This window comes from Uloborus diversus, chromosome 9 (genome assembly GCF_026930045.1).
Source record: "Uloborus diversus isolate 005 chromosome 9, Udiv.v.3.1, whole genome shotgun sequence".
Classification (NCBI taxonomy): Eukaryota; Metazoa; Arthropoda; class Arachnida; order Araneae; family Uloboridae; genus Uloborus; species Uloborus diversus.
Genome location: NC_072739.1, coordinates 106474101 through 106487905, shown reverse-complemented (window position 1 = coordinate 106487905; position 13805 = coordinate 106474101). Strand labels below are relative to the sequence as shown.

The 13805-nt window shown below is 32.7% G+C and overlaps 1 protein-coding gene across 1 annotated transcript in view; it reads right to left on the bottom strand.

The window, feature by feature from the left end:
• The window catches only part of LOC129230420 (uncharacterized), a 263650-nt gene that overhangs the window by 214418 nt on the left and 35427 nt on the right, over positions 1-13805 (bottom strand). Inside the window, exon 3 of the mRNA XM_054864820.1 lies at positions 6601-6867. Within this exon, the coding sequence (XP_054720795.1) occupies positions 6601-6867 (267 nt within the window). The remainder of the gene's footprint in view (positions 1-6600; positions 6868-13805) is intronic.

Here is a 13805-nt window from a genome sequence, read left to right as displayed (position 1 = left end):
TCTCTCAAAACGCAAAAGGGTTTTGTGCAGTTTGCGCTTGATACAAAACGAATGTATGACATCAATTCTAACCTACAGTCGCTCCCTTTACCAACAAACCCATGAAAATACGAACCAGTGAATTATGATTTAAATTTGATACAGCCTGTTTTAAAGAGTGAGACTGACCAAGTTATTCTTAGGGCCATTGCTCTGGAGACGATTTACACTAAATACCCCGAAAGTGCTCTGGAGACGATTTACACTAAATACCCCGAAAGTGAATGGATACATATATATACCGATGGGTCAAGAGTAACAGACCATATAAATGCAGGTGCAGGAGTCTACAGTGAGCACTTTTCTTTTTCTATTCCTGTTGGTAAATATGCCTCTGCATTCGATGGAGAGGTAAAAGCTATACACCTGGCTCTAGATCAGTTGAAATACCATGATTTTAAACTTAAGGGATGCGTTGTCCTATCGGATTCTCAAGCGGCTATTGAGGCGATAGCATCGATAAAGAGCTGCAAATCACATGAAATTTCTGAATGTCGCAGTTTCATTAACGATCTGGTGCAGCAGAATATAAAAGTGGTGTTGCAGTAGATCCCTGCACACTGGGATTAGAGGAAATGAGCTTGCTGATGCTCTGGCCAAGAGGGGGTCTGCTATTATTCAACTACCAAATGAGCCAGTCTCATTCAATGCAATAAAGTTATATATAAGGAAAAAATCAAGAGTTTTTTTTTTTGGCAAGACCTAAAAGCTAGAAGCAACCACAAAGTTTGGTTTATAAACCGTGATTTTGTCCCTTCAGCACCAAGAGCAGAGTCAGTGGCTTTGTTTCGACTTTTAACTGGCCATGACTGTTTACCAAAACATCTTTACCGCTTAAGGATTGTGAAGAGTCCCAACTGTCCCCTTTGCAATTCAAACGAAGAAATGGACATTCGTCACCTGAACACTTGCACCCAGCTTTCCAGACGTAGCCTGTGTGACCGTTATTGGGAAGCAAGAGAGCGTATCGGCAGCTAAATATTTCACCCTATTGTTTCTGTATTTTTCCTTGCTCTGTGTATTGTGTTTGTTTTTGCTATTTTGTTCTTTGTAACCTTTTCTTGCTGCCAGCCATTGGAAATAAAAAATAAAAAAACATTATGTTAAATTATACTAGAAATGTTATATGCAAAGTATTTAAAATAATTGTAAGAAAACAATTCAGGCAGGGGTTCAGCATTTAACTTTTTGACCTAAGTCACTGTTCAAGAGCACAGAATTTCATTTAAAACTTATAAACTCCGCGATTTTTACAAAAATAAAAAAAGAAGTTATTTGTTTACCTCTTAACCTATTAAACGCTGCTATATGAACCGCATTGAAAATATTAAAAATTTTGTATGTTTTGAGGTTCAATGTCTTCTATCATATGCAATTTAAATTTTGAAAAAATATTAATTTTTTTAGAAGATATAATATGGCCCCAAAACGGGAGACTTGGCACCTAATGACGGTAACATATATATCTCCGGTATAATGATGTAGTTGAACTTTAATTTAAATATCTTAGCAAAGCTAGTAAAGAAACACTTAAAATTATTTTTTATCAAATAAGAAAAATTAATTATTGATACTCAAAACTTAAATTCAACAAAGTTAAGTTGGAAAATAAGGATGTTGTAAATTTTCATATATATGTACCTGTTTATTTCTTCTTCATTTACATTTTAGTATGAAACAAAACTGAGCAATTTTTGTGCAGCAAAACGCAACATTTTGTGCACCATAATCGCATATTTTTCTTACAAACTTTACACTTGGACTGCTTTCCTGCCTTTACGATAAAATGATTCACACCATCAAAGCGTACGTTAGAGTTAACTGGGGGGTGTAGCCCAAGTCGAGACATCTGCAATGGTTCCAGTCTCTCTGATTTCATAAGGCTCATCACAATGTCTCGTAAAAATGTCAATTGAGACATTTGTCCCTTCCTCTCTCGATGAATTTTCCAAGCTGCTACCGCAGCCATGTTCAAAGTGTTGGTGAAAAATGGCCACGACCATTTCTTTCCTTTTATTCTGGACCGGTAAGAACTCGGAAATCTATCGAGAGAGAGAGAGAGAGAGAGAGAAGATTGAATCCACCCATATATTTATTATATGAGCCGACTATTCCTGGTTGAGGTAGATCAATTTTCTTCTTAGAAGTTTGACACCAACGTTTTGTGTGCCCCATGGGCTCAATTGATTTGAAATTTGACGCTAAACAAACTACTTTGTTGTCCTTCCATTTAATTACACTTACATCCTTAGTTATAAAAAAATCAGATGCTCCTCTTTCTTCTTCCTTTAAAACTTTATTATTTTTTCAAAGGACACTTCTGAAGACGATTTTCTCTGATTGTTCCACTCAGACGGCATTCTTTTTTTCGCATCTCTTCTAGCAATGGCAGAGAATTGAAGAAATTGTCCACATAAACTTTGTCTTCCGCAGTTTTCAATGTATTCTGTCAAATCCATGACAACTCTCGTTCCAAGGGGATTCTTACTGTCAGTTGCAGCTTCTTTTCCAACGTAAACTTGTAAATTGTAAGGATATCCCTGAGAAGAAGCAAGAACCCATACTTTGAATCCAAACTTGATGGGTTTTCCTCTCATGTACATTTTTGCTGAATGTTTTCCTGTATAGGGGATCATTTCCTCATCAATGCTTAAAAATTCAGAAAATGTTACAAATTGTTGCAATTTTTTTACAAAAGAGGTCTATAAAACCTCTAACTTTGGCCAGCTTGTCAGAACCATCTAATAAATTATTATTGCACAGATGTAGGCACTTCTTAATTTCCCTAAATTTCTGTCGACTCGCCTTTTGTATAAAAGGCAAGTTACAGTCTTCCGAACTGCTCCAATACAAGTCTTCTTGAGGCCCACTAAACAGTAGAATTCCAAGAAATATTTCTAGTGACTTCTCAGATAAAGAAAATGCGCAATTATTGTTTTGTGCAGCATACCTTAAAGTTTCTTCTAAGATAACATTCATTATATCTGAATGAAAATACATTTTAAACAGTTCATATGGCGTTTTATTCGCTAATTCAGGGTGTGTTTCTTCTAAAACTGGCGTTTTTTCAAATTCCATTGGAGCAAGTTCATCTGCTTTTTCCAAACATATGGTTTTTTTTGTTAGTTTATTTTGTCTCTTTGCATCATTCGTTTTTGCTATTTTTTTCCGTTTGGTTAATTTTTCAGGCTTTTTTTTTTTGCGTTTGACTTTTATTTAAGTCCTCTTCATCACTTGAAAAATAGTTTTCTTTCAGGCACCTTTTTCTTTTTTCAGATGAAATTTTCTTCCTTGAAATATTTCGTGCTTTGCGCCGTTTTAAATTAATTTCTACTTCTCCACACACATCCAATAGATGTGCATCACTCAAGTTATTTTCATTAAAATTTTCTTCGTCAGTAATCCGACCAGGATCTGGTGGCAAACAAGTGATAATACACTCATCTGCTGAAATTTCATCTGAATCTAATTTATCCATATAGTCTAAAGCTTGCTGCACGGTCAAAAATTTTATAGGCATTTTTATACTAAAATAAAAGCAAAAACACTCCCTTTTGGAAATCAATCTCGCTCTCTTATTGTCAGACTTGTAATGTTGACCAAGTATAGCATGCACTTAGCTGTACTGTATAGTTCTCTATAGAACGAATGGAATGTCACTTGTTTGTTGAAAAAACCTGCTCTTGAACAATAAAAGGGGGATGACCTTGTTCAATAACAAAGGGGTCAGAGTTTCAGCAGTAAAGAATGCAGAGGGGAGAGTTCATTCATGCAATAAAGGGGTGCATTGATTTGTGTAACAGGTGTGTGCTGTGACTTGGCTCTGCTAGTCAGATCAAGCCAAATCTCCCATTTTGGGAACTTTCTAAATAAACTTCTATAAAATCCTTTCAAAATGTTTTTTTTTTTTAACTGCTGTTAATTATAACTTAAAAAGACATCTATTGTGCTTCAAATCAAATTCAAAGTTTCTGAACTTCTGCTCTGGAATTGATTATTTTTTGTGATTTTTTTCCCTATTTAGTAAAATGAAGCATTTTTTCTTAAGTTTGAACAATTGTAAAAAATAGTATTTAAAATGCTAATTTTTGAAAAAATTACCATCGAAGCCAAGCACGTCAATTATTAAGGAGAAAAATTAATAATTAAAAAATCTTTAGTATTTGCGCATAAAAAAAAAATCTAATCAAAGGTTCCCAAAATGGGAGACTTGGCCTTTAATGGGTTAACCACGCGTACTAAACATCGAAAATTCGAAAAATCCGATTCCCGTAGCGGATGCTAAGAGATCGCGATCCTCAAACAAGTTTCGCTGTATATTATTGTTTATTAAATCATGAGCTGGAAGAAAAGTGCTTATGACACTTTTTCAGAGAAGTTTACAACAACACCCACACTTTTTCAGAGAAGTTAACAACACCGCTGCATAAAACAAACAAGCAAAATTATAAACCATACTGACTTACAGCTGTTAATTTCTTTCAGAGAAGAAACTACAAGCATTATATTTATTTGGCCATAGTAGTTATTTATCGTTTACAGGAGCATCATAAGAGAGTCAATTTTTTTTTCTGCAAAGTTAGCAGATTTTGTATAAGCTGATCCCTTGAATTTAACTTTAAAAAAGGTTCTGAAAATAATTGTTTTTATACATGGAAATATGTGTTATTTTGATTCGAGATTTGCTCTTTGAATAAACAATTTGTGAAAGATCCGTTTTTATCATAATTTTGTGAAGGGTCCGTTTTGGTTGATCGGATTTTTGTATAAGGTCCGTTAACGGACCCAAATTTTCTCTGGCCAGACCCCTGTTTAGTTTACATTTCAAAATTTCACAAAAAAAAATCTCAAAATTTCTTTAAAATTTTGAAAAACAGGACCCTGTGCAAAACCATTGGGACATCCCTGGCATATAAATACATCAGGAACAAATCTTACTACCAAAATGTGTCATGCAAAACTACTTATTACCAACTCCCTCCTTCTGTTACAATATGAAAACCGTCCTTCTCCTCTCAAAGCCTCATCACATTATTAATGGACAATGGTCAGACAGTGCTTAAAAACACCCATAACAACTGGAACTAAATAAAAATCCCCCTCCATAAAAAAAAAAGTCATTTTCAACAGTTTTCCAGCATATATTTCATATATGGGTCATTCTTCAAAAAGTGTAACTTTTCTGTCACATGCTTTTTACTGCAAAAACGTTAAAGAACAATTCATTTAACTAATTTCATCTTGTTTAATTAAAAGTATATACTTATTTATTATTCCTTTCACCAGTGTCTCAAATACTAAATGTTTACGTAGTGCTTTTTTTCCCAAGTCCCCCCCCCCAAAAAAAACTTCATAAAATTATGTACAAACATTTTAACCTAAGATAGGAGTGAGTAGTGAAGAATGCGTACTAGAATAACCAACATCCAAATAAACAAGGCGTAAATATTCCAAACATAATTTAGTGGCATTTCCTTCCAGGCATTTTATTAAAATAAAACCCCTGTCACCCACAGAAGAAAAAAGAATTTAAAACATAAGTTATTCAACCTACGATCCCCCTGTAAGGATCACTATTAAAATGACAATTAAAAAAAAAAAAAAAACTTTTTTTTCATGCTAATTAAAATATAGTTCATATTTTTTCGCCAAATCCTGCCCCCCCCCCCCCTCAAAAAAAAAAAAAAGAATGCAATTAAAGCATGCATAAATGATTTAACCTGCGGTCCAAGTGGAAAATGAAGAAGAGCAAAAAAGTATAAATATATATATTCTAACCATAATTTATGCACTGAAAATGCACTTCCTACCAGGTTTTTATAAGTGGAGGCAAAATAAATCAATGAAATCTTATCAAAGCACTCAAGTCACTTTTTAGTTGACTCTGTGAATATTATGTTACAAGCAAAAACCAAAAACCCTGCATCTTGTTCCAAGCAAGGAAACAGACCCCACATCCTCGCCAATCGTACCTATATGATTGTTGTCTGGTGGGATGAGGAATCACTAATAGACCATAAACTTTTACTGATTCTGCCGTACTAAGCTCCTGAGCATTCCAGATAGGGAAAAAATTTCTTAGAGTGTGAAGCAAAGTTAAATGAAAAAATGTGAATTAAAGAGTAAAAAGTTAAAATTAAAGAGTTTCAAGGACCTTAAAAAAAAGGAATGAAAATTGATGAATCTTTAAGGACTCTTCAAGGAGCATGAGGAGCGTGTGCTCCCTGTGCCATATTCACATACTAGACATATAGTTTTGCAACATCAGCTTCAAAAATATCATTAGATGATGATAACATCAACATTATTTACATTTCACCAATGCCTAAATTCAGCATCAAATCAAATTTAATCATACATGTTAAATGAAAATCTTTCAAGCAAATAAAAAGAAAATTAATTCATGTTTTTATTTAACTTATGCACAAAATTATTAGATTTGCTTACTGCAGAATAAACAGCTGATGAGGAAATTCAACTTGCCATTATATGTAAAAGGGAATGATGGTGATGAAGGGAGTTCATATTTAATCAGGAAAATGTGTGGTAGATATTACTTACTAATATATTACTGTCGTCAACTTTAAGATTGAATTCAGAGTCGTAACTATTTCTATCACCATCATCATTGTCGTCACCAGGGCCATCATCATTCTCGTTGTCACCACCATCACCATTGTCATCATCATCACGATCAGGTGGTTTAAAAGAGGTCTGCATTTTAATAGCTAATCCAACAGACACTGTTTCGCCATACATCAAAAATCCATCTTGTACTTTTGAGGCTGGAAATCTTTCTGAAAGATCTATTTTCTCTGCAACCATGTTCTGAAGAGATACAGAATGTAAGGCATTTTAAAAGAAAAATTTGATTTGTGATTCACATGCAGTATATTTCAGCTGAGTAACTTTTTAGGGATGTCAGTTTGAATGTCAGTTAATTCTGTAGTTCACTACTACTTGCTTTTATTAAATTCTACTCAAAGTCTGGTGTTCAGGTCCCAGCAACTTTTTCATACTAAAATAGGTCATAGGAATGGGGCATCACTAAGAAGCAATAAAATACTGTTTTGGAACAAAAAAAAAAAAAGTTTTATAGCTGACTGGAGCAAAATCATCATATATTTGGAGCCAAATAGTTGTCAAAACTACAGTTTTGGAACAGAAAAAATGATGTTTTGAAGCAAGATAGAACTAAATAATCATGTGTTTGAAGTAAAATGAAGAAGAATAATGGGGAAAATTTCACTGAAAAAATGTTAGGTTAATGGCTTTTTTCAGTGAAAAAAACACTAATGTAGCAAATTTTCAGTTTTTCAACTAAACTATAACAGTAATACAGAAGGGTAAAATAATAAGAACATTGCAAAGTGATTTTTTTTTCTTTTGCTTTAAAAAAAACTTTGATTGACATAAAATTACAAATTATTTTTGAATCTTGAAAAAACATCAAACTATAATCAAATTTGATATTACTGTAGAAGCAATCAAGCTGATGTGTGCATCACATGACTTCCTTTTACTCCAATTTAATGATAATAGTGCCTCAGAGTAAGCAAAGAAACACTTTAAATATTTTCACCCCAAGGTTGTTGCGAACTGAAGCAAAGAAAACGTTTTATACAGATAAATTTTCTCAATATTCGCAGTTTTAATGTGATTCAATGGTTGACTCTCTAAATATGGCCAAATTGAAACCAAATTTAAAAAAAACAAAAAAAAACGCCAAATTTGTCACCAAGTTGGCGACCAAAAGCTTGGCGATATATTACCACTTAAGTTTGCATTGAAATTAACAATGATTTTACCCTAAAGAGATGTAAAAGACCCCCTTTGGAACATCCGAACAACTAGTCCCTACTAGGAGTCTACATACCAAATTTCAACTTTCTAGGACATACTGTTTTTGAGTTATGCGAGATACATATGCACATACACATGTACGTCACAAGAAAACTTGTTGGACTTAACTCGGGGATCGTCAAAATGGATACTTCGGGTGTTTAGGTTCTTAGGCATATATCGATGTGTGGTTAGGTTGAAACAAAAACTCAATATTCATTAATATTCATTTAGGGGCGAGAAAAATGGAAATTAAGGCCGGTTTTGATTGATTTTTTTTTGGGGGGGGGAGGGGGGAATACAATACTTCTTTTTTTTGTAAAAGGAAGTAAAAATGAATTGCAAGAAAGAAAGTAGTGTTATTGAAAGAAAGTTCTAATGGCAAGTTACAAACTTACATTTGATATAGTTAAATAATCAAAGGACTCAATTGCTGCAAAGAAAAATAAAGGCTCATTAGTGAAATGTCTTATAATTATTGTAGCAAAATATGAGATATAATACCAAATTTAAAGAAAAACATGCCATATTTACCTTTATATAATTCTGAAACCTCTGCATAAGAAAATTTGAATAAAATATCTTCTTCTGTCAACACAAAAATTTTTACCTGCCCTAAAAATCAGATACAATTTGAAAAATTGAGCAGTAAAATTTGAAATAGAAGATTGAAAAATATTCATGTCAATAAATAAAGAAATTTCTGCGGGAAGAGTTCCCATTTAATCCAGTTAATCAGAGAACTTGGCGAACAATTTTAGGTGAAAATTAAATGTAAGTTTTTTCATTAAATTTTGCAGAAACTGTTACAGCACTCATATGTGTATTTTTCATAATTTTTTCAACTGTAAATCTCCGATCATACTTTGTCAACTTTGCTGGTTGATCTTTTCTTGCCTTGTTTTCGGTCCGATTCTTTTCTTTAAAGCATTTTATCATGCACTTTACCATAGAATGGAATAAATTAAGTAATTTAGAGACATTTCAAACCAATTTACCTCCACTGTGAGGAAAAAATTCGAATTTTGAATGGTGTTTGTGATTTTTTATGAATACCAGCCATTTTAAAGTAATAAGCACAATATTAAGGATTAATTCTGATGTCTATCAACCAACATGAGTTTTTTTTTTATTGTCAAGTCTTGATCGTAATGGATTTTAATATGCGATAAGTGATTTTTGAGGAAGTACTGAAATTTAGGTTACTTAGAGTACGAAGTTATCGCCAAGAAAGAAGAAAAAGGACTGAGAACTTTTTCATAGTGATCTTTTTTTTGAACTTTCTCTAGGAACTATTGTTGGACTTTAAATTATTTTTGTGATGTTATTGTTCTTTGTTGTGCAAATGTTGCTTAATTCGAGGGGAATATTAAGCTGTTTGTTTTTAGAAAATGTTGAAACTAACAAATTTATGAGATGTGTTAAAAAAATTAACGTAAGAATTAGATAGAAAATTTTAAAACTGTTTTTGAGGAATAATTTTTTAGAAATTTCTGAAAAGTGTGAAATACTTTTTGAAATTTTTGAAAAGTCAGAAAATGCTTGAAGTTCTTATTTGATAAATTTGTGAGATCAAATGAATTGTTGAGAAGGGAGGGCATTGATAGCCACAAAATGTCTATTCAGATTTTATTCTTACCAAATGATCTTAAATGATAAGTGTAAGATGTATTTTACTCACTTGTTTCTTTATTAATTGATGAGCAGTTGTTGTCTTGTCCCGTTACGGACACTTGTTATGAATCACGGATCAGAAAGCTACGACGTGTAGGTGGAATCACTTCTGTTCGCGTTTCTCATCTCTTCGGCTGCAGATAGCCGTTCTTTGACGAACGCTCACTTATTGAAGCGGCGTCCGGAACTTAGCATACGAAAATGGCTGTTCGTTTCTGCCATGAGTGTTAGGGAATTAAATTTGTTGAAAAATATTTAGGAAACTTAAATTAATTTCATGCTGGTGAAACATGTTATGATTATTTTACTATTTACAGAAGTTATATAATTTACAGTTGTTAATTATTATATTGTTCAATAAAATGAAGTTAGTTTTAATTGACTTCTGTTCTTTCCCATATGACACGAAAGCATCTGCTAACCTGTGGAGTTGACTCTATTTTTAGAATTACAAGAGTTTAGCTCGCGTATTAGGCTAACAGTTTTGCATCTAAATCATACCCTTTGTGCATGCGCGCCTCTTTTGGAATGCTGAAACACTTGTATTGGGCAGAGTGGCTTGTGTGAGAGCTCGGTGCAACAACCACCGAGATGCAGTTGGTGTTTGTTAATTGTTATTAACACATACAGTCCTCTGATTGAGTTTGTGTTTATTGGTAAATGTCTGACCAGAACAGTGGATGTGTTGCGCTTATAAGCCTTTATTTAATATCTTGGAGCACTTTTCATTGTGATTTCACATTTAAAGTAATGTGGAATTGTATTTTGAAATACATATCATATTTTTTATAAACATATTGTTATGTTAGATGCGTGATGTCACTTTTTGTCACCCTCTCTCTTCCCCTTGTCATAACTTCATGAACCCGTCTCTTCCTTCCTCAAGGCATGACATCACTAGTCGATGACCCTTTTTACAATATCATAATTGCTATTTACTAAACAAATTTTTTTTTTTTTTTTTTTTGACACAATCACTTAATATAGTGCACCTACTTATGTTGTTTTAAAGATTTAAATAATAATTAAACAACCTGACTTCTGCTGCTGAGAGTGTGGTGGAGGGAAAACAATAATCATAAAGTTTGAAAATACAGCTAAGTTTTACTTCACTTATGAAACATCTTCACCATCTAATACTATTTTCATCTTCAACTTTTATGACGTAACTATGATCAATTTGTAAATTACATCCTTATAAAAAAAATAAATGCAAAATTGCCGTTGTGATGAAGTTAGTTGTCGATCAAAATGTTATAAGTTATTGTCATAGAGGAAGATTATGTAGTCTTGAATTAAAAAAGAAGGAGTTTTGAAGGAGTTAAAACCAAAATGAAGGAGTTTGAAGGGCCCTTCAAAAAAATTTCCTAAATGAAGGAGTACTGGAGGAGTTTTGAAGGAGCGTACGAACCCTGATAGCTGACATGAACTAGGCCTACTACATAAACTTAGCTGGTGTTCCAAGCGTGCTATGCTTCTTCTATGTTATGGAGAGTTACCTCTGCGGGAATCATCGTTGGACAACTATGATATGATGATAGTCGAATTTCCTGGAAACACATGGGTGATATCCTGAAGTCCCTTTGCCGTAAATTCGGTTCCGCGTATACAAATATCATTAGATCTGTTAAATTATTCATTCAAATTGTAATATTTTCTGTTTAAAATTTAAGGGATGCATTTTTTCCACTGAAGGACCCAAATCATTTTCATTAATGGGTCCCAGGGACCCAGGTTATGACAGTTGAGCACAAACACTATTGTTCCTTAAAAATTGATACATTTAATGTCTCTATTGTCTTGTGAATTCCAACAAGAAAGAGTTACATTTTCCCCCAGGGCTGCACCTAGTTTTAACATTCAACTTCAAATTAAGAAGGTGTATTGTAAACATTGACACAATCAGACAAAATATGAGATACAAAACAATAATTATCATGAATTTACAACCTGTCACAGATGAGCAGATGAAACTATTTTTCACAGTCATCGATTTAAATCCATCATCTTTCAAAGTCTAAAACAGAAAACATTAATTAGGAATTCAATTAACTAAAAGTTAAACTTTGTAAATTTACCCAACTGTTACTTGCATTGGGATAGTTTGAATGTCTCTTCTAAAATCCAGCAAAACAGAATTACACATGTTGATAAAGCATAAATTTCAATCTCCCTTGTACTTACAGGATCATTCAGACTCCTAATTTCATGATCAAGAAACTGAAAAATAAAAATTGAATCTTTTTTTTTTTAATTTTCAAGCTGACATTAATAATATGATGCGTTTATTTACGTACTTATTTTAATGCTTGAAAATTAAATTGTAACAAGGGACATTTTTGACAACTGGGGCAAGGTTCTGCAAAATAAATTTGATAAGAAATATTCAAATTTGGCAACCGTAATCTCAATTTATCCCAGTTCTAAGCAACAATACCTTCGCTTTTTACAATCTAATTAGCAAATCTTATCATATAACATTGGCAGTCAGATCTAATAATCTCAAACATGCTTTACCTTAAAACCCTCTATATTCCTATTAAATTCACCTACTTTAATAGCATGGATTTAATTAATTCCTCATGTTTTTTTCCCGCTAATTCCCCCCAAAACTTTTATGCCTAGAATTCCATTCATTCTTTTTTCGATTTGATACCCTACAATCTTACAACAGTAGAAGCTGCCAGCAAAAACACATTACTTCTCATAATAAACAATTGCATTGCATTGTCCTCACAATCAAAGAGAATGAATGAAGGAAAACTTCAAAAAACGAGTTTCCAACCAAAACCAGATATGATAATTGTAGTTACATAATTACCCTGGAAGGTGAAAGAGAGAGAGTTTTAGAAAATCATGAATGAAATTCATTTTGTTGTGCTGTCTATTGTATTTTAAAGCTATATTAAAAATTGGGTCAAGTATGGGAGACAAGACAGGCATGAAAACAAATCTGAATGCATTTTCAGTTTACACATGTAGTTGGTAGTCACGAGAATCCTCATTACTTTCTTATTTTGTCAAATGACTATTCAAGAGAATCATTGGATCTTGTACTTAAATAATTTTTAGGCCATTTCTTTCTTTTTCACTTTTTGCACGAATTTATTGGTTCTAATGATTTCTCGTGGTGGACCAGGGGGGGTATGCCACTGAGTTCCATTGCTAAAAAAAGGCACTATAGCAGCATGTAATATGAAAAAAAAAAAAATCAATCCAAAATAGTCGCCAAATGCAGAAAATAGTTTCCAAAATAGTCTCCCTTTTTTATATTAGGTATGTAATAGTAATGTAATGATACTTTGATAAATAGACATATCTTGGCTGCGTGGTATGTAAACAGGACCATTCAAAATAAGTGGCTAGATTTTAGTGGCTTCTGAATATTACCTTGTACAAAGAAAATATTCAGAAAGTTGCCACAAAATAACCATTTGCAGGGGGGGGGGGGTCTTAAAAAAAACTTTCCGAGTTTTAGGTCAATCCTTTTAAATGAACACTAAAGAAACAAGCACTGACACATTCTGGTATAATTTCAATGTTTGACTATTATTACAGGACAAAAGTGAAAGACTGACTTCATAAAAAATGCCAGAAACATTGTATTAACAATAATTATATATTTCTCTGCTGAAGATATATTAAAATTCATTTGTTTTAGAGGCAACTGCTATAATTAATAAAACACTTGACAAGCAGTAAACTAAAATCTGAAGTATACTAAAATCTGCATGTAACAATTACCGGGAAATGTTGATTTTTTCCCCCATTTTATATCATTTTATCAAAACCTCCATATTTAAACATCTAATTCACAATTAAATTCTTTAAAATGAAATTTAAGATTGAAAGGTCCAACAGTATAAGTAGATTTTAGTACTCAGTGCAAAAATTCCTATTAAAAAAAGTAAAAAGATGATTGGTCCTGCAATCAGTAAACAGGATGATATGCAGCATCACATTCAATGTGATAGATCTGTTCAAAGCTTTTGATCAAGTATGTTTTTAAGCATCTTGGATCATATACTATTTTTCATAAAATTTGACTAAAATTCAAACACTTAGCGTGAATTTAATGTTGTCATCAAGTTGATCTTGCATCGAAGAAAAATTTATCTAGCAGCGGATACACAAAATTACTGTGAATATTTTTATTTAACAGCATACTAAAAATGTAAATGACGTGAAAGGACTTGATTGACGGCAATCTCACACACGTGGACAGTTGAATTTTATTTCCATATCTGTTT